Source organism: Dermacentor albipictus, chromosome 9 (assembly GCF_038994185.2).
Source record: "Dermacentor albipictus isolate Rhodes 1998 colony chromosome 9, USDA_Dalb.pri_finalv2, whole genome shotgun sequence".
Taxonomy (NCBI): domain Eukaryota; kingdom Metazoa; phylum Arthropoda; class Arachnida; order Ixodida; family Ixodidae; genus Dermacentor; species Dermacentor albipictus.
In genome coordinates, this window is record NC_091829.1 from 56,568,365 (window position 1) to 56,589,908 (window position 21,544).

General features: G+C 46.9%; 1 protein-coding gene and 1 long non-coding RNA gene across 3 annotated transcripts in view; one reads left to right on the plus strand and one right to left on the minus strand.

Annotated features, from left to right (window-relative positions):
• The first annotated feature begins 385 nt into the window (after positions 1 to 385).
• The window catches only part of LOC139046724 (sodium/iodide cotransporter-like), a 33,151-nt gene continuing 11,992 nt past the window's right edge, over positions 386 to 21,544 (plus strand). Inside the window, exons 1-9 of one of the 2 annotated variants that reach the window (XM_070525856.1) lie at positions 386 to 925; positions 8,045 to 8,319; positions 9,270 to 9,335; positions 9,919 to 9,970; positions 11,723 to 11,790; positions 13,720 to 13,877; positions 14,463 to 14,603; positions 16,692 to 16,821; positions 17,521 to 17,609. In XM_070525856.1, the coding sequence (XP_070381957.1) occupies positions 859 to 925; positions 8,045 to 8,319; positions 9,270 to 9,335; positions 9,919 to 9,970; positions 11,723 to 11,790; positions 13,720 to 13,877; positions 14,463 to 14,603; positions 16,692 to 16,821; positions 17,521 to 17,609 (1,046 nt within the window). In that variant the 5' untranslated portion in view covers positions 386 to 858. The remainder of the gene's footprint in view (positions 926 to 8,044; positions 8,320 to 9,269; positions 9,336 to 9,918; positions 9,971 to 11,722; positions 11,791 to 13,719; positions 13,878 to 14,462; positions 14,604 to 16,691; positions 16,822 to 17,520; positions 17,610 to 21,544) is intronic. The other variant, XM_070525855.1, reaches the window with a different exon arrangement.
• On the minus strand, positions 14,539 to 15,904 carry LOC139049944 (uncharacterized). The gene is made up of 5 exons (XR_011508668.1): positions 15,801 to 15,904; positions 15,587 to 15,672; positions 14,906 to 15,016; positions 14,747 to 14,837; positions 14,539 to 14,660 (listed from the first exon to the last, which is right to left on the minus strand). It is a non-coding gene; the product is annotated as an uncharacterized lncRNA (long non-coding RNA).

Genomic DNA, 21,544 nt, shown 5'->3' on the forward strand with positions numbered 1-21,544 from the left:
CTGAGCTATAATATGAGTATACGGCCACCGTCGTCGGTGACGTGTGGAAGGGTCGCGCAGATGGCTACAGCAAAGATCAAAATCCAGATTATATTTCTTGACTGGTCTCTCAGCAAAATGACAGAGCAGGATGGCAGTTCCCTCTATCACCTCGTCAAAAGCGTTAACTTAAACGCCAGCTGTTAATGCATAAAATACGGCTTTTGCGAGCTCGATCACAAAACAAAATATAGAAATGAACCTGTAGTGTCCGGTATCTACAGTTATTCAGCAGCTTTCACGATGTTTTACGTGACAGCTCTGTTTGCTGCAGACTAATTTGTACGCACACGCAAGCTCGTGCACAAGCAAAAAAAAGAAAGGAGAAACAAGAGTGGAGCTTAGGCATGCAGCTGCTTTTTTTTTCTTGTTTCTTCGTGTAAATGTGATGTCTCCTGGCTGACGGACGGACCGCCGTTTTTGCTGCATTCTCCAACGTTTAAATCTCTAATACACAAGCGAGCATGCTGCACCGGGCAGTTTTCGTACATCCGGGCGCAATGCAAGATAAAACTAATCCTCGCCACCTCTCCCAGCTGTCGTTTCTGTAACGCAAGTACTTTTGATCACGGCACGCCTAGACTACGGCTGCAAGTGTTACGATCGCACAGTCTGCTGACGTCAGCGATTCATCTACCGCTGCAGGGACGGCGACATCGACCATTACAGAGAGGTTTAGAAATGGCGTGTGCACCCAAGTGGTTTAGCCTGCTCAAGGACCGCAAACTCTGCTTGGCTTGTCTCTTTGCGTTCCGTTGTGCGCAAGGCTAATAGCGTTTCCCTAATTTTGAGTGCTCGTGTTTCTAAAACTCCCTAGTAATGGCCACCACGACCGCGGACGCTGCGGACTACGCTACCTTTGCCTCCCTGACGGCCCTGAGTCTGGGTGAGTGGGCAGGTTTGCCAAAAGAGGGATGCAACTACAGCCGCGTGTTAGGCATCCTGGAAAGCCTTTTAGCGCTACCACACTCTAAAAACCGTTGCACCCTTTGGTGTGTTTATTTGCAACAGAACAATAATCGTCATCCGTCTCGCTTGCGTTTCCTTTCTTGAAAACGCTGCGCTCGTTACTTTTCTGTCGAGAATGCTCTGTCGTGCTCATAACACGCATGCCGTTCCAAACTTGGAAGTGCCGCGCTCGCAGCGTCAAAGAAAGGAAATGCGGGCAAGACAGATTACGATTACTGTTCTGTGGCAAATATACCCCCCAAAGGGCGCAACTGTTCTTAGAGTGCAGACGGGGACAAGAGACGGGGACAATCCTCATGCCCCCGTATGGCTGAGCTAAAAATGCTTTTCGAGGACAGCAAGCACCGCGCCAAAGCTGGTCAGGTAATCCGAAATGGGCAAGCTGGCTCGAACATATCTGTGTGTATTCACTTGTGGAAGCGGTCCTTACGTTTGTTGATTCTTATTTTGTGTGTCCCATTGTTTTCTTCAATTGCTTGCTTCTTTTCCCCCGAAGGCTCGCGTGTGCGTCGCACGAAGCGCCTCGTCGCGGGCCGCCATATATCGATCGACGTTCGATGCAAGCCCGCTGGCGCTGAGCATCCCTCTCGCGTGTAAAACTGAACAACGCAAAAGGATAGAAAGTTCGGCGAGTTGGTACGGTCACATGATCTTGGATTGTAGCGCGAAGTTACACGGACACATACTAGAAGCGCTCGTCCTAACTGCTTCTATATAGTCTGTGTCCGTGTCACTTCGCGCTACAATCCAAGGTCATCAAACTGAACAACCACACGTACGATCAAGGCTACAGAAAGAGCCTCGTAAATTGCGCGGCGTTTCCCAGAAGGCCCGGATGAACGCGTGCATCCCGTGTGCGCATGCGTGGCGTCGTCCACAGCTGTCCCCTGTTCGCAGCTTATAAATCACAGCACTGAACATTTATTCTCGCTTGTTTGCTACGTGCAAGTTCGGCAAACGCTGCGGAAATCGGTAGTAACTTTTTATGAAGTTGAGCCAGAGAACAGTGCGTGCGTAAAACAAGATGCGTTGGTGAGCTTGTAAAACGCGTAAGCGGAACATTTCCGTTAGAACGAGAAAAAAAACGTGCAATCTGGGCACTTTTTTTGTTAATACCTTTGTTGGAAAGTTTGAAAATTTTTCTATGAGGGAAGAACGAGCCTGAAAGATGACCATGTCCCGCAGCTACCTGGTATTGGATCTGAAGGACAATCCCACCGCTGTCCACCAGTTATTGGATCTTGCCGTTGAGTGCGGGCGTTGGTCGGCGTTGAGGAGGATATTGAGATGAAAAGTGGAGGTTTATTTACATTATTTACAGTAAAAACATGAAGCAATTAACAGTCATTAAGTCGTTGATGGCCGGCAGCAAATCGGACGCTGCGGCCCGCGGCAAGAAGCCCGAAAGAGAGGAATGAATGAAGGTATGCTTCTCTCTGCTCCCTGTCTGGCTTTTAACCTCTTCGGTGCCTTCGGTGCCTCGGGGTCACGTCAGTTTCGGCCAATCGTCGAGCCCGCTCAGGTGTCGTCATTTTCGGCCAATGGTAGAGGCCCGTGCCGGTGCAGCCACATTCGGCTCAGGGGGTCGCTCCAAGTGCCCCACTGTTAGAGGGATGACTTGCTACCGCTATTGCCTCCAGGTCTGCAACTGCCGTCACAATCGGCAGATGGTGTGACTCCGAGGGCTTCACGAGCCGGTGTTGTCTTGGAGTTGCATCCCCGTCTGAAAGCGCTCAGCTGGAGGAGACGGGTTGCTTTCGAACAAGCCTTCAGAGCTACAAAGTAGCTTTGCTCGGGACCCAGGTTACCTGGAACCATGCCAGGCTCCCGTTGCACTTTCGGGAAGAGTCAAGCAGTGTGACAATAACTCCACGTGCGGCGCACGAGGAGGGGTTCGCCACCTTGTGGTGGGGTTCGCCACCTTGTCTGACAGGTCCGGGAACGTGTTAGACGCGCTTCTGCGCACCTTAAGGGGGTGCGACGGCGATTCGATGCTGTCTGGTGAACTCGAAACTCAAAGGCTAGTAAAGCGCAGGAACTATTCTTTGGCATTTGAGCGAAAATAACTGCTCGCCAACCGAGGCTGCTACAGAAATGCAGGTGCATTCCGCGAGAGAGAGCAAAAAAAAAGAAGAAAAGCGAGCTGGATTGTTAGGCTTGTTTTGACAAAGCCAGTTTCCCAAGCAGTTGCATTTGGAGTAAGCTAGACAGATAGATTTCTCATTAAGCGTGCGATCTGATTTATAACAATTTTAAGCCACTACGGCATTCCACTGTTCATTAAATACGACTATCATAAGCACTGCCTACGGTGCGTCGACGTGGCGGTCTGACATTTCTGTTCTTTCCTTGCTGAACAAAAAGAGAGTAAAGTTAGAGTTATTCCCGTCATTGATAACAACGCACTTTTCGAGCAGACGTGGGTATGCAAGTAATTTTGACTAAATGAAATAGTATGTCTTCAAACCCCCATTAACTTTCTCTTAAGCGCGTATCGCAAAATCTACGCCAAACGAAAATTTGAATGTTGTGGATAACCTGCTTATAAGTCTGTCCAGGTTATTCGGATCTTTTTGATTAAATGCGGGCATAAGGTGTATTTCTTTTTTTATTATGAAGTGCGTTTCTACAAATAAATGTGAAGAAATTTAAATGCAATCACATTAGCCTCACAATCTATGGTGCTTCCCAGAACGCTCAGCACATAGCGACCAGTCCCCTGCTTAATTAACACAGTCTCAATGCAAACGCGCGCTGCAGGTGGCATCATGTGCTTAATACTCAAGAAAATTTGACAACAGCTCTATTTTTCAAGGACTTTGAGTATTCACAGCGATGGCAAACGTTGCCGAATTGTAGTGCGGCCTGCATTCGTTGCACGAGCCTGCTAGGCAAATCGGTTATCCAAGAAGCTGACGTTCAAATTCTTCGTCACCAAGGGAAGAAGACGTCCCTAAAGCCACAAAGTAAATCATGGGGGTTTAAAGGTCCCAAAACTGCACGGTACGCGGGACGTCGCAACGTTGAGATGTCCTCTGATATAGACCACCTGGGTTTCCTCAATGAGCCCATACATCTAATTGTACAGGAACATTTAATTCCCATTACACCCCCATCGGAACGAGGTGGGGACGAAGACGTCCCTAAAGTCACAAAGTAAATCATGGGAGTGTAACGGTCCCAAAACTGCACGGTACGTGCGACATCGCAACGGTGGGATGTCGTTTGATATAGACCACCTGGGTTTCGTCAACGAGCACATACATCTAATTGTACAGGAACATTTTATTCCCCTTACACCCCCATAGGAATGAGGTGGGGACGAAGACGTCCCTAAAGTCACAAAGTAAATCATGGGAGTGTAACGGTCCCAAAACTGCACGGTACGTGCGACATCGCAACGGTGGGATGTCGTTTGATATAGACCACATGGGTTTCGTCAACGAGCACATACATCTAATTGTACTGGAACATTTCATTTCCATTACACCCCCATCGAAATGAGGTGGGGACGAAGACGTCCCTAAAGTCACAAAGTAAATCATGGGGGTTTAAAGGTCCCAAAACTGCACGGTACGCGGGACGTCGCAACGTTGAGATGTCCTCTGATATAGACCACCTGGGTTTCCTCAATGAGCCCATACATATAATTGTACAGGAACATTTCATTCCCATTACACCCCCATCGGAACGAGGTGGGGACGAAGACGTCCCTAAAGTCACAAAGTAAATCATGGGAGTGTAACGGTCCCAAAACTGCACGGTACGTGCGACATCGCAACGGTGGGATGTCGTTTGATATAGACCACCTGGGTTTCGTCAACGAGCACATACATCTAATTGTACAGGAACATTTTATTCCCCTTACACCCCCATAGGAATGAGGTGGGGACGAAGACGTCCCTAAAGTCACAAAGTAAATCATGGGAGTGTAACGGTCCCAAAACTGCACGGTACGTGCGACATCGCAACGGTGGGATGTCGTTTGATATAGACCACCTGGATTTCCTCAACGAGCACATACATCTAATTGTACAGGAACATTTCATTCCCATTACACCCCCATCGGAACGAGGTGGGTACGAAGACGTCCCTAAAGTCACAAAGTAAATCATGGGGGTTTAATGGTCCCAAAACTGCTTGGTACGAGGGACGTCGCAGCGGTGAGATGTCGTTTGATATAGACCACCTAGGTTTCCTCAACGAGCACATACACCTAAGCGTACGGGAACATTTCATTCCCATTATACCCCCATCGGAATGAGGTGGGGACGAAGAGGTCCCTAAAGTCACAAAGTAAATCATGGGTGTTTAATGGTCCCAAAACTGCTTGGTACGAGGGACGTCGCAGCGGTGGGATGCAGTTTGATATAGACCACCTGGGTTTCCTCAACACATACACCTAAGTGTACAAGAACATTTCATTCCTATTACACCGCCATCGGAATGAGGTCTGGATTCGAACCAGCGGCCTCGTACTCGGAACAACAACGCCATAGCCTCAGCGTCACTGCTGCGGTGTGTTGGAACATTTATTGCGTCACCGTTGAACCCGCCCGCGTACGAGCAAAAATAGTCGGTCTCTTCGATTTGGCTGTAGCGTCTGCACTGGTTTAGGGATGCAGCACTTTTCAACTTTCTCTCTCTCTCTCTCTCTCACTCTCTCTCTCTCTCTTTAACAGCGCAGCGCGCTCCGCCGTCACCGCGCTCTTCGCGTTTTCACTACGTACAAGCCAAGTTGTACACGAGTCCACGGTTCTCTACACACTCGCTAATCTGGAAGTGCAAGCAGCATACCAGCTCTCAATACCTAACAAAATGGCGCAACGCTATATTTAATTCACGGTGCGCGGACGCAAATTATCTCTCGCTTTAGTTGCAACGGTTACTCTACAACTGGCATAAGGATGCGCGATACAGGTTCGGCAACCCGCCGCGGTTGCTCAGTGGCTATGGTGTTAGACTGCTGAGCACGAGGTCGCGGGATCGAATCCCGGCCACGGCGGCCGCATTTCGATGGGGGCGAAGTGCGAAAACACCCGTGTACTTAGATTTAGGTGCACGTTAAAGAACCCCAGGTGGTCAAAATTTCCGGAGTCCCCCACTACGACGTGCCTCATAATCAGAAAGTGGTTTTGGCACGTAAAACCCCATATATTATTATTATTATTACAGGTTCGGCTGCCTGAATGATGTTGCGAAGACGGCTTATTAAAAGCCTTGCCACACGTTAAATTGCTTTCGATTGCATGTTCGTTTTTGTAACGCGTTCTCCTGACAAAAAAAAACGAAAGAAAACAGCGCCATACGCGCACCGTTCCGTTTTGCCCACGTAGTACCACCCAGATAGCGATTAATGCGACGACGAAAAAAAAAAAGAACCTCCCTTTTGCTGCATGCAGATTTGCCCAAAATGTTACCGACAGGCCTGCACTGAGTTGATGAGAGCTGCTGGCCGATTGCAGAAAGAGGTTCGCACAGGAGTTTGCGCACAGCATACTTAGAAGCTAAACACATTCCGAATCGCGGGACCCGCCGTGGTTGTTCAGTGGCTATGGTGTTGGGCTGCTGAGCACGAGGTCACGGGATCGAATCCCGGCCACGGCGGCCGCATTTCGACGGGGCGGAAAACACCCCTGTACTTACATCTAGGTGCACGTTAAAGAACCCCAGGTGGTCGAAATTTCCGGAGTCCCCCACTACGGCGTGCCTCATAATCAGAAAGTGGTTTTGGCACGTGGTTTGGCATTTTTTGTCGTATCGCGGGGAGCAGCACCAACTCGAAAATCGTCCGCAGAACGCCCGACAACAGCAGACGCTACGACACAATGCACTGAGCAGACAACTAAGCTTGCACTCTTCAGTTCAGTTTCCAAATAAACGTGCAGAGCCCGTGCAGGCACTGCGCTTGAACTTCCTGAATTGGCACTGCGCTCTATAGCCGTACTCGCACGGTAACACAACGGTACACTAGTGCAGAAAGTGCAGCCAAACCGAACAGACCAGCTTTAAAATCAGTGACGTCACACTGACGTATCTATACCGGCGCTGGGGCTGCGGCGCGACATTCAAAAATAAAAGTTTAGTCTTCATTTTTATGTGCGGGTCATTCGCACGTTCAGTTCCCGGCACCGGTGGCCGCATTTTAATTGGCCGAAATGCAAGAAGACTAATGTACACAAATTTATGCGCGGGTTAAGCGGTCCCAGGTTGGCAGAAATGAAACCGGAGTTGCCCCCTACGACCTGCCTCGCACTCGTTCAGCTCGTGGTACTCGCACGTAAAACCACAGACTCGAATCGATCTTCCAGCAACGATCCTTTTCAAAGCACGAACACACTAATGTTTTCCTTCCACGTTATCCTGGGGATGCCTCTTCTGGGTGAAAAGAGGCCAAGTAGTTTCACTCGAAGGTGTCCCTTTAAAAAAGTACCAACCCTTCACCTGCCGGAAAATGGGGGTAAGCGAAGCTTGTTCTGCATGCACCTGAGCTTCGTCACGGTTGAGTAACCCACAGGTAACGGTGCCGAATTGCTTCGGGATCCCGCTCCCTCAGCTCGGTATCTTCTTCTCGTTGCTGTCGGATTTCCTGGGCTCGGGCGGCTCTACGGCTGGATCGGCGCGCCAACCCTTTCACGGGCGAGTTCTCGCCGCCGTTCGTTGAACGTTGCCCGTTCCTCGGGGGAACGCACAACGCGTGGCCGTCCCGTCCGTTTTCCGAGACTGAACTGAATGGAAACGAAGCCGGCGCAGCGCGTGCAAAACCTTTTCCTGCCCTTTCCCTCCACGGCGGAAGCGAAACGGCTCTGATTGGTTGCGCGCGGGGCGTGAGCACGCGCCTATGCAGCTGGAACACTTGCTAATGACTCACGCTCCGGCGCCAGCGCAGCTGTCGACTCACCAAACCGCCCTTTCCCGCAGCTGCTCTGCTCTGGTAGCGACTGTTCTTTTTTTCTTTTTTTTGAGTGACCACGACAAAAGCACTTGTGAACCAATACAAGCTTCGCTTGAAAAAGAAGCCAACACCCATTTGCAGGAACCGGGCTCTACCTCTCCCTACGGAGGCAAGCTCGCTTCATGAGCAAGGAGGAGGTGTTCCTCGGCAGCCGAACCATCCACGCTATACCCCTTGCCCTCTCCATGGTGGCGTCCAGCGTCACGGCCGTGGGGCTCGTGGGCTTCGTCGCGTATTACTACGTCCACGGATTCCACACGCTCTGGGTCATAGCCGCCTTCGTGCCAGGATCGCTCGTCGTGACCTACCTCTTCCTGCCAGTGCTGTACCAGCTCAAGGTTACGTCCATCTTCGAGGTGAGGCGCCAACGCCGTGGCTTTTAACGCTCCGCATTCACAAGCCAAAATCGACTCGACGCTCTCGCTGTACTTCCCACTTACTACGAACGATTACAGCTGGTTTGGTTGATTCATTCATTCATAGGGGGCGCCCAAAAGCAACTTCGGGGCCATGATTGAGACGCGGTTTGCGGAGGGCTCTGGATTAAATTTGACCACCCGCGGCGGGGAGGCGAACCCGCATTTTCGAACTTAGCAGCAGAATGTTTTGGCCACTAAGCCACCGCGGCGATGACTGCAAATGCGTCCGTTCAAAGAAAGCTGACAAAACAGTTTCGGCATTTCATTTCTTTTGGTAAATGAAAGCCTTCGACCTCGAAGCCTCCAGAAGAAATACTAGCAAGCCTCGGAGCTCCCTAAACGATTTAGTACGAGGCCTCTCTACCACAGCCCCTTTGTTTCCCTGGAGATGTATGGGTCGTGACTTCATGACGCACAAGGTGGTCACGTGAGAGAAGGACACCGCGACGCTTTGGCACCATAGCAGACTATAGCAGACTAGTAGCACCATAGCAGACTAGCAAGCGAGTCGGAGCGAAACAATAGCTATCAATAAGAAGCGAACGGCGTAGCCACCAGGTGGCGGCAGTGAGTGAGTGAGTGAGTGAGTGAGTGAGTGAGTGAGTGAGTGAGTGAGTGAGTGAGTGAGTGAGTGAGTGAGTGAGTGAGTGAGTGAGTGAGTGAGTGAGTGAGTGAGTGAGTGAGTGAGTGAGTGAGTGAGTGAGTGAGTGAGTGAGTGAGTGAGTGAGTGAGTGAAACAACCTTATTTCGATAATTTTGCCTTTCCGCAGCCATCTGCTATGTATTTACGGGCATGACGATGATATATGGGGGCTTTATGGCGCAAGGGCCAATCACGGCCCAAAGAACACCGGTTAATTTACGTGCATTATTATTTAAATACGCAGTACCTGCGCATGCGCTACGGAAACAGCGTGGGAATCGTGTCTTCCCTGACATACTTCGTCCTGAGCGTAAGTACAGGGTCATTACTTTTTGCGCGAAGCGAACCGCTTACCATAGATGCGGTTGATAAAGTTGAACGCCAAACCTATGCACCATATGAGAACGTCTAGTGGGAGAGGGGACAGCAGGAGTCACAGGCCGCAGTATCGCGAGCCCGCAAGCTGCAGTCCCAATATACTGCAACAATACAAGGCACGTAGGATATCGTTCCCTAACTGCTCTCCAATATATAGAGTAAGCAAATGCGAAGCTTAAGGTAGGAGTAAGCTTCTTGTTGGGATAGTTGGTGATGCGCAGCTATTATTATATGACCGAGTAAAATAGTTAGTAGCAGCGCTCGTCCTGCCTCCTTCCTATGTGCACGTGTCAATTTGCACTCCTCTTCTAATAGCGAAACTCGCGTTAACGAACGAGTTCGCGTTTTTTTTTTATTATTCAGCGCATTTCATACCACTACTCTAGTAAACAGTTCATTAGTATTTAGCATGAACGCAATTAAGACCCATGAGTTTCTTTACAAACATCACACTCGATCCTTTTTATTTATTTAATTTATTTATTTATTTATTTATTTATTTATTTATTTATCAGCAAACCACCGGAGCAGCTGGAATTTTCAGCGCTGCAGCAGCCATATCAACAGGTAAGGCCTGGCGACTAGAATACTAGACCAACAAAATATAATTTGTGTCAAAATTTGAGCACCTTCAAAAGGTGAATTAGCCTACAAGTACGCGCGCGTACAGACACTTGTTCAGTAAGCGCGGAATGTGACTCTATAAATGTGTCCAGCAATCGCTCTTGGAGATTATTTTTACATCTTTCGCTAACAAGCCGCATATAGCTCTGTAATCCCGCTTCGAGACCCTCAACACTCTCAGCCTAGTCTCGGCACGGAGACAGCAACGGACACCTTCAACGAAACAACAAACTTGTTTTTCTTTTTTATTTTTATTTCGAACCAATGTGAAATACGTTTCACATTTATGGAACGTGCCCACACTCTGAAAAGATAGTCTGGCTGCACAAGCATGTTACAGTAATTCTGATCCGGTTTAATGGAAAAGAATTAGATGAAGAAACAACGATGATCAACTGTATCTTGTCATAGTGCTACCAGTGCACATAATGAGAGAAACTTGGAGGTCAACAAACAAGCCTGAGAAGGCGGTAAAGACGGCGCAAAGAGCAATGAAACGACAGAAAGAAATCGCAGTTAGAGGCATTGATAACGACAGCAAAGTATTAGGCACTTACACGAAGTACTCGTAGTTTTATCGGCCGAGTAAATTGCAGTAAACGTACGCTTACTAACTAAACAAGCGTGGTGTCACAACCGCAAGACAAACAAGAACAGTACAAGAAAACAGTGACGTGGATTAGACCGCATGCGGGGGTAGCCTATATCCTAGTTGAGATTAAGAAGCAATTGGGTTGTGCATGGCCATGTAATGCGTTGCAAGAACAGATATCCTGTGGCTTACTGAAGTTACCGAATGGGTTCCAAGGAAAAAATAGCGCTGTCGAGAATGGCAAGGTGAACTAGGTGTGATCGGCAGAGGAATATGAATTGGATCGAGTCAGCCAACACAAGACATCAGTAATTGGAACCCACTGATAGAGGCATTCTGCCACACCCGGAGTGCCTACGGCAGGCATTAGCAAATTCTGACTGAGACCCCCTTGCCGCTGTCATTAAAAAGAAAAGTGTACAATCACTGCATGTATTCTACCGTTGTTAACATATATGGGGCATAAACTTGGAGGTTACCAAAGAAGCTCGAGAATAGGAACCGCGCCAAGAGCGATGGAACGAAAAGTGTCAGGCGTAACCTTAAAATACAGAAAGAGTGCGGTGTGGATAAGAGAGCAAAGGGGCATAGCCGATATTCCAGTTGGCATTCAGAGAAAAACAATGGAGCTGGTCAGACCAAAGAATGCGTAGGGTGGATAACCGGTGAACCACTAGAGTTACAAAATGCGCGCCAAGAGGAGGGAAGCGCAGTCGAGGACGGCAGAAGACTGGGTGGAGTGATGAAATTGGGAAATTTGCAGGCGCAAGTTGGAATCGGCTAGCGCAAGGCAATGGGGATCGGAGACCCCAGGGAGGGGCCTTTATCATGCAGTGCACATAAAAAGATGATGATGATGATGACGATGATGATGATGATCACGATGACGACGACTATGATGATGATGATGATGATGATGATGATGCTAAAAGGCTTCTTCCGGCAGTGGACATAAAATAGGCTGATAATCATGGCGCATGACAAACAAAGACTAATACGCAACGTTTTATTTTTTATTTTTTTGCTGTTGTTGAAACTGGTGAACGTTTACCCAGTACTAAGTGCTCAATTTTTTGTTCCACATAATATCTGTTACGTCGTAGTCTTCGAGGTGTCACTGCACGCTTCAAGTGTCGTCATTGGAGTCGCCGGAACCGCGTATACCGCACTGGTAAGTCCGATGCCCTCGCATCACCATATCACTTACATGCGCGCACTGACACATCACAAGGGACAATTTCTCACCGTGTAAACGTTCCAGATCTAAAAACAGCCGCAATACATACGCTATAATGAAAAGCTTCTGAGAAAGCTATCATCATTCAAAAAATATTTAATAACGAAACAGTTTCCCCGTGAGGGCGAAGCAGTGAATGTCATAGCAACAGGCTAGATTATTACACGAAGTGTAGGACTCGTAGTTTTAGTGGCAGTATGACTTGAAGTAAACGTAAGCTAAGTAGAAACGAGCTGTTGTTCTGGCAGTCCTCTCTTTGAATCCTGCCATCGGACAATTTCATTTACGTTTATTAATTAAAGCCGACTTCTTTCTTAGCGACTTTACCACTACTTTTCCGTATCGGGTACGTTTCAAACCTCTTTTCTAGGCCGATCCCAGAGGTATAGTGCACAGCGGCGCCAATGAAGTTAACATCATTTCCAGGTTTGAGTTCTGCTCTTGTTTCGCACTTTTAATATTTAAGTCTGAGAAGATTTAAGACGAAAGGCATGCGCTATGGGTGTTTTGTTTCATTACACTTCTTCGTGGGCTGCCATTCTCAAAATCCTGAGGTATAATTTTGTCAGGGATGCAAGACCTGCTGGTTCGAGCAACTTTAGTGATAGAACGGTGCGGCAATGTAACTCGCATATACCGCATGTCGTGGCATGTAGTACACATATACCTCAAGATATATGTGTAGTGCACATATATATGACCATATATATATATGACCATATATATATATATATATATATATATATATATATATATATATATATATATATATATATATATATAAAGGTAGGAGTATATATATATATATATATATATATATATATATATATATATATATATATATATATATATATATATATATATATATATATATATATATACGGGATCTCACGGCTACGCCGACGTCGCCGGCACAACTCCTCTTGTAGTGTCCATATAACTGCTATCGCAAATCAAGTAAAAAAAGCTACGTGTGTTATTTGGCCATAGCTACAAAAAAAGGAATTTACTACACCCGTTCTTTTCCTATACCATCTAGCTGTCCAGCTGCAGCTGTCGCGACGACCCAGTAAACCACTCCTCGCGTTCTTCGTTTCGAAAAGTATGCGCTTCATCTTTGTGCTTATAGTATCCTTCACTCCCGTGCTGCTGTAACAAGAACACGTTGTGTACCGATTCTATTTGTAGCTCTTCTTGTCAGAGCAGTGTACTTGACAAAACAAAGAACACGGGACGTATATGAGATACGACCCGCGTAACGTGCTGCTGCAACTTGTACAGCTGGTCCATCAGCTGCAGCATCGTGGCGAATGAGCGACTGATCCAGGAGGACATAATCACTGCAGGAACGCTATTTGCAGCATAGTAAAGCTATTCTTATGCCGTTAAGGATCGATAACAAAAGCTATTCATCATTACAATGAGCAACCTAATAGTCATGAACTTCGTGATAATAATTCGGAGCAGTAGTTTTGACAACAACGGAAATGAAATCATGTTATATATTCAGCTGCAAGAGACCGGCGCCGCGCGTTATATTAAAATTCGGGTTTATGATATTATTATTAGTTTATTACTATGATTGGATAAAAAGTCCAATCCAAGGATAACGTCGCGAGGACAGTTGTCGATCACAGCAAAGAGAACAGAAGTATAGGGCGGCCGGCTACACTTAAACGCGCAGTACACATCTTGAAATTCGAGTTTATGATAGCATGAAAGCCCTGTTGTCGGCTGTTGAAAACTGGCGCCAGAAATCAAGACAGACGTACAACTTTCGTGTATACACTTCAGCGCAAAACACAGACGGACGCAGACCGAAAGGAGGGGACACAGTGCTGACTTTCGTGGCGTCCTCTACAGGGCGGCCTTCGAAGCGTTGTGTGGGCTGACAGCATACAGGCGCTAATCATGGCAGCGTCGCCGATCTTGATAACGACAAAGATCGTTTACGACTCTGCTCACAGCCCCGTTCCGCTGCGGCCTCTCGCCGACGTGAACGTCACAGCATACATATTACGGTGAGCCTGCATATAGTATATTTCTTTTTATTCGAGCATTGTGTCACCCTTCCCTGAACCACGTGCGCTTGTGATCACCAAACTTCCAGGCCGAATTCACTGAAACGTGCAAACCGTAGAGGATTCTTTCCATGTCCTATAGCTTTTCGACTCTTTTCATTTGCGCACATTCAGCGTACGCTCCGATTTCATGAGAAGACTTAACGGCTCCACGTACACATCTGTTAGCCTTTCACATTGCTTATTCGCTTACCGCGAGACATGTAATTTATCTTCTACCGCAAGAAAGCATTAGATTACGGGGTTTTACGTGCCAAAACCACCTTCTGATTATGACGCACGCCGTAGTGGAGGACTCCGGAAATTTCTACCACCTGGGGTTCTTTACCGTGCACCGGAATCTAAGTACACGGGTGTTTTCGCATTTCGCCCCCATCGAAATGCGGCCGCTGTGGCCGAGATTCGATCCCACGACCTCGTGCTCAGCAGCCTAACACCATAGCCACTGAGCAACCACGGCGAGCGCAAGAAAGCAATGCCGTCGCCGCGCCAGCAGCCTGTTTCTGCGTGTGCTTAATTTTTCAGAACAGACTTGGACATCACAACGGACGAAACAGTATGGGCGGCTTCGTTAGCAGCGTTTCCATTCCACCTGATGAGGTTAGGACTGGATCAGATGATCACGCAAAGATTCCTGGCTGCGAGGTCACTACGAGACGCAAGAGTGTAAGTTGATCGGGAGTTCTTGCGCTATCGCAAGTCCTGTTCAGTTTCGTTCAACGGCTGTAAATGACAAATAAATTGGTTAGGTCATGCTGAATGATTCATTGATGATTGATCGATCAATCAGACTAAGTTCTATGACCCACCACTGATCACAGGGTAAAGTCCTCTTTTGGGCGCTGTACAACATCCATCCAGCACAAATCTGTTTAGTAAGAATCAGTGATTAGATTATACCTGCACAAAAAAATGACGTGATTAGATTATACCTGCACAAAATAATAACGTGAGTGATTAGAACATACCTGCATAAAGAAATGACGTGAATCCTGTACCAACTGACAGTTTGATCTGCAGAGGTCACGGCCAAATATTGCTCTTTTCCCTGCCTACGATTCCGTGTCATCGCAAGTACTCTGCAAACAAAACGACAGCGCTATCACACTTTGCACTGTAAAAATGTTTGCACCCTTACGGGTGTTTTCTTGTCGCACAGGTAACGCCTTTACCGTAAGGGCTTTACAAAAATTTGTAGAGGCCGAAAACGGCGCTCCAACTAGACGTGCGATGACAAAAGATGTAGTTGAAGACTATGTAATCATTCTGACAGGCTTGGGCGCACAGAAACATCCGACAATTTCACAGAGAATTTCACAGGAAGAGATGAAGAACTCTCTGGTCAGTAGAAATTTGTCGACGCGGTTACCAAATTGTACGATACATAAGGAGCGTCATTTAATCTTTAAGCCAAAAAGGAAAGAAACAAAAGCTAATTTCTGAAGGTTGTTCGAAACCACACATTGAGCAGTAAATTGTACAGAGTGGGCGTTCGCTACTTTCCTAGGATGCTGGCAAAAGAAATGCGGCACGCATCAGATCGCCAGACAGCTTATGGAATGGGTTGAAGGCAGGCCACAGCAGAGAAACGAAACCAATGTTGGCAGCATTGATTTTGCCTACGCGATATCCTAAGACCGGTCACTCACCCAGACTTCGATGCGTCGGTAGCTCCGCTGAAAGACATTGTCACGATCCAGATAGGGAACGGCTCATCAGGAATCAGGCCTTCTTCCTGCGTGAAAAAAAAGAAAAAAGAAAATGTATGAAAAGCTCGCGTGCATGGCATCAGAATCTCGACAACGATACAAGCGCTAGAAACACGAAGCTGGTATACGACGACGCATCGTTGTAGCTCCGTACATATATTCTCAAGTTCCGTGACCCATTCCGGAGAACCACAAGCCTGACCGTTGGAACACAGAAAATCAGTGAAACTTGCAGCGCCTGGTTCATCCGACACTTCGCGGTCGGCAAAAACCCGCCGCCCATTGTTCGCAGCAGCTGGCTGATCACATGGTGGGCGAAGACGTACCGGGGTGTCCACCAATGGGTGAGGATTATTTATCGCCGAGTTCATGAACTGGATCCACGAAAGTGATACTGATGAAAGAGTGAAACGCCTCGTGCCAGAACCTGCCTCAAGCGATAAGCGAAAATGATGGCGCGGACTTATCCTTACGACGAAGTCAAGAAAGATGTCAGCCAGAGGGTGAGAGCCTGATTGCGGAGATAGTGCGCAGCATTTGGCCAAAAAAATTGAGACAAGTCATTTTGGCTCCGTCAGAGCAGCCGACCACTCTACAGCTCGTGGCAGGTACAAAGACCAACCGACAGGCTGTTCTCTTTAAAAAACAATTAGCTGCCAAGGAAACTTGACTATTGTTCCCTTTTTTTAGTTCGTAATATTGGTGATAGCGAGCAAAGGGTTGAACCCTTCTCAAAAATAGTCACGGGCGTCAAACACAATGGAACATCATTTTCGACATCTCGATGTCTAAGCGCTATACAACGCGACTTGACTCAATATGTCGGCGTTTTTATGATGGAATGATGCAGCGATCCTATCGGATTCGCATTATCAACGCAGAACGTACTTCCACGATAGCGATTAACGATAGTGATCCAATCCCCTCGGAGTATTCATTCAGCGGTCGTTCAATACTTTATTAGTTACATCTGCTTCCGAGACCATGAATACACGGCTACAGTGGCTAACACAGCCACGCGTTCCCTTCTGTATTTCTTTTTCAGTGTTGCCTTTGCCGGTGTAGGTCTGCTGTCATTTTTCTACATTCTTCACGGGTTAACAGCGTTGGCCATGGTGTACTGGTTTAGGGACTGCGATCCTGTTCTGTCTGGCTCAATAACTCGCTACGATCAGGTGCTTCCTGAATTCCAAAAGTACCTAGCCAAAAATTATTTCCACTGAGTCTCGACTAACGAAAATGTGATCACGTGATTATTACACAAACACAGCATAAATATATTAGGCTCCTCCTTATCTGAGTGCATAGGAGACTGCAAGATAAATCTACCTATGGCGCCGGCTTGTGTGGCTCGGGAATAAATTTCTGTGCTCTCTGCTTATGTGTTTTATCACCTGCTTTTCAAAGTCTGCTGTTGCCTTTCAGAAGCACATTCAGAAGGCCTGACGCGATATAAACAGCTATAGTAATGTCTCTCCCTAACCGAAATTGGCTTCCTGATCACTAGATTATTTTAGTAATCAAAAATGGTGACTTGACTGGTCGATCCTAATACCATTACACGATGTGTCATAGGCGCGCGTGCCTGTGTGTGTGTGTGTGTGTGTGTGTGTGTGTGTGTGTGTGTGTGTGTGTGTGTGTGTGTGTGTGTGTGTGTGTGTGTGTGTGTGTGTGTGTGTGTGTGTGTGTGTGTGTGTGCGCGCGCGCGCGCGCGTGTGCGTGATGTATGTATGTATGTATGTATGTATGTATGTATGTATGTATGTATGTATGTATGTATGTATGTATGTATGTATGTATGTATGTATGTATGTATGTATGTATGTATGTACTTATAACTTCATGTCTGCAATCATATTTCTTTTTTTTTCCAGATCGTGCCGTACTACGTGAAAAGTAGCGCAAGAGCCATCAACGGAGTTCGAGGGTTGTTTTTGGCGGGGATTGCGAGCGCCTCCATTAGGTGAAAAAGTATTTCCGTTCGCGCGCTCATTTACGACTTATTCCATCGGATCCCTGTCTATGTTTCTACGCTGTCACTAAATGAAACGTGCTCATTGCGATTATACTCAACAAAACAATTACTTTCGTCTTGAAGTTCAGATTTCCGGAACCGCGCGTTTTCTGAGTTTGTACCTGGAGTAGTAGAGCTATCGTTCCAAAAAAGAGGCGTACGCTGGGACTTTAAATCGGCCTGTAGTGGGCAGGCAGGCTGTCGCCGTGTCGAACAATGACGTACTGGTTTCCGCTCCATTCTGACACCGGAAGTCTGCGGGAGACCTATAGAGAAAAACCGCTTTTGCGGTAAAATCGATCTGCGCACCACGCCTGATATCGAGGAAGGTTAACGCGTGATAAACGGCATACAAGAACGTCATAGGATACCAGTGATTATCGGAGCAGTAAATTTTGGCGATAATGGAACGTCAATTTCACGCTCCACGCTTTCCGCGCCGAAACTGCGGTTCAAGTGCCCCGGCCGGTCATATGGCCTCAGCATGCATCGCCATCAGGGGCAGAAAATTCAGCCTTCGCAAAAAGCGCAACGTAACGGTAGACGAGAACTACGGCTGGAAACACGTTCCGTGCTAGTGCCGTTTTGGACGCTATACTTGCAGACGCTACATCCAATAATTTTGAGCATAAAGCCTCGTTTTTCACGTTATTTCTCCCTCCGTTGCAGGTTTATGGTAGAAGTACTGCACAGCGATCAAAATTAATATATTCCTAATTCTACGTACGTGGAAATGAAAATATATAAACAAAAAGCTTGTCACTACATGTAACCGACACTGACATTTCTCCACGATGATGTCGGGGAATATATCATGAAACAGGCCGAATATTTGCGCCAGGCTCAATGTTGTCGCTACATGTGAGCGACATTGATATTTCCGAACGATGACGTCCGGGAATATTCAATAGCATAGGCCGAATATTTGTACCAAACTATATATATAGCCACTAAATGTGAGCGACACTGCCATTTCTGCACGATGACGTTCGGAAATATCTGATGATACAGGCGGAATATTTGCGCGAATCTCTATATTGTGGCATGTGAGCGACACTGACATTTATCCGCAATGATGTCGAAGAATATCTGATGAAACCGACCGAATATTTGCGCCAAGCTCAATGTTGTCACTACATGTGAGCGACGTTGATATTTCTAAGCGATGACGTCCGAAAATATCTGATGATACAGGCCCAATATTTGTACCAAACTCTATACAGTCACTAAATGTGAGCGACACTGACATTTCTGCATGATGACGTTCGGGAATATCTGATGATACAGGCCGAATATTTGCGCCAATCTCTATATTGTGACTACATGTGAGCGACACTGACATTTCTCCGCAATGACGTCGAAGAATATCTGATGAAACCGGCCAAATATTTGCGCCAATCTCCATATTGTCTCTACATGCGAGCGACACGGACATTTATCGACGATGATGTCGGGGAATATCTAATGATACAGGCCGAAAATTTGCGCCAAACTCTATATTGTCACTACACGTGAGCGACACTGACATTTCTGCGCAATGACGTCCGGGAACATCTGATGATACAGGCCGAATATTTGCGCCAATCTCTATATTGTGACTACATGTGAGCGACACTGACATTTCTCCGCAATGACGTCGAAGAATATCTGATGAAACCGGCCAAATATTTGCGCCAATCTCCATATTGTCTCTACATGCGAGCGACACGGACATTTATCGACGATGATATCGGGGAATATCTAATGATACAGGCCGAAAATTTGCGCCAATCTCTATATTGTGACTACACGTGAGCGACACTGACATTTCTGCGCAATGACGTCCGGGAACATCTGATGATACAGGCCGAATATTTGCGCCAATCTCTATATTGTGACTACATGTGAGCGACACTGACATTTTTCCACGATGACGTCCGAGTATATCTCATGATACAGGCCGAATATTAGTGGCAATCTCCATATTCTCACAGCACGTTCGCGACATGGACCTTTCTCCACTATGATGTCGGGGAATATCTGATGATACAGGCCGGAAATTTGCGCAAAGCTAGTGGATAGCTCGTGGACAACTGTTTTGTCATTCTTGCGGAACTACCGTGCACCGAACACGCACTCGCCAGGCCAGGTACTTGTTAGAGAGCGCGCCGAACAGCCATTCAATTTTCATCGTCCGCGAAGCCATGAATTTAAAGAGCCGGGCAGCCATCTCCGAAAGCATGCGAGTCCGTTACGACCAAAGGTGTTTGCATGCCATGGCGCTGATGTTGCACATGACGCGACAGCGTTGAAGCGTTGCAAGCAACCACCCTCGCTGGACAAGTCAGGAAGTTGCAGGATTACAGTCAAGCATGTCTTCGACGTTCGCTTTCACAAGAAAGAAAGGAAAAAAGTGTGCTTTATCCTGTGCATTGCAATCCGCTCATGATGGCACCGCCACGGAACGATATACCGCATTTCTGGGACTACTACTTCAGAATGCCGAAGCTAGTGGATTCGAGACAAATTGAAACATCAGCGACATACATAAAAATATATGCGATAATAACTGATGCTATTATATGATAAAGTTTAACTAAATTCTGAACAGCTCGATTATACCGCGAGCTAACGCTAGCAAAGCACCTTCTTTCATTTTGTTTTTTTTTTCTTTCAGGCGCGTTAAACATAAGGCGCACAAGGGCCTGCACATAAAAGGCTTCACGACACAACGCAAACACTACGCATATTTGCTATCGCAAGTGAAAGCAAACTGATTGGCGCGAAGCAATAACACGAACACAACCGCTGGGAGCGCAAAAAGCGTGTGAGGACACAGGCGCCTTGAAATTAAATGACTTTACTGAAAGAAAGCTTTTAGGAAAAAAGTAGGTCGCATGCAACTCGCAGGCAACTTGACTAGCCATTGCAAGCATGGTGGTGTTCGTTTTGAACGGACGCTAAAGAGGAAAATAAGGTTGGTTATATTAATAAATCGTCCTCCCACATTACCAAAAAAGAACCACTCTTAAGCGAGATGAAGCTCTGTAAATCAGAAAGGATGCAAAAAAAACGAAAGACCGGTGGCGGCGCCACCTTAAGTTCTTGCACCACCTTGCCATGACGTCACGGATTACGATAGCGTCTGCTATGACCTCGTTAACTGTTTTTACAGCTAGGAATGCACTACATTGTATTCCAAAAGAGCCAAAGACAGAAATTACGAAGTTTCAACGGCTCAAATACGGGAAAATGGCTTCAGATCCCTGGCCTCATACTGACACGACGGCACCGGAGCTTTGACGCTAAATTCAAGACTTGGTGCCCATTTCCCTCATAGTAATCGACCTTTCACCACGAAATAAACGAAAATAGAGTTTTGACAGAATACTTTACCCGCATAAACAGGCTCGGTGTTTCTCTCCATTGTCCCTCTAAACGTTTTCTACACTAGAGCAGCCGCCACAAAAGTAGCTGCAACAGACGCTACGGTACCATGACTGCTGGAGTCATTAATAGACACACAGATGAACAAATGGCCGCCTGAGACAGGACATTCTCTGCAAAAGAGAGACAGGAAACCGAAGAACAGCAAGCGAGAATTTTTACGGCAGTGACTTGGGTAGACAGCTCTGTTCTGTTATAAGGCACAGGGGTTGCTGTGGACGGACTAATATAGAGAGTGCCTCATCTACTCAATTTCTCTAGGTTTTGGAGCAAAACATAAAGGAATACATGAAAATGCTAAACTAAATAAATTAATCAATAAATCAGATCGTGCAGCTAGAGATAAAGGCATTGCAACAAAGTGCTCACTGATGTCTGTCCCATGTCGCTACCCGAGTCACATAAGCACTTAGCAGTCCTTGCGCTTTGGTACAAGAGTCGTTCGCGCGCTCAGTGAA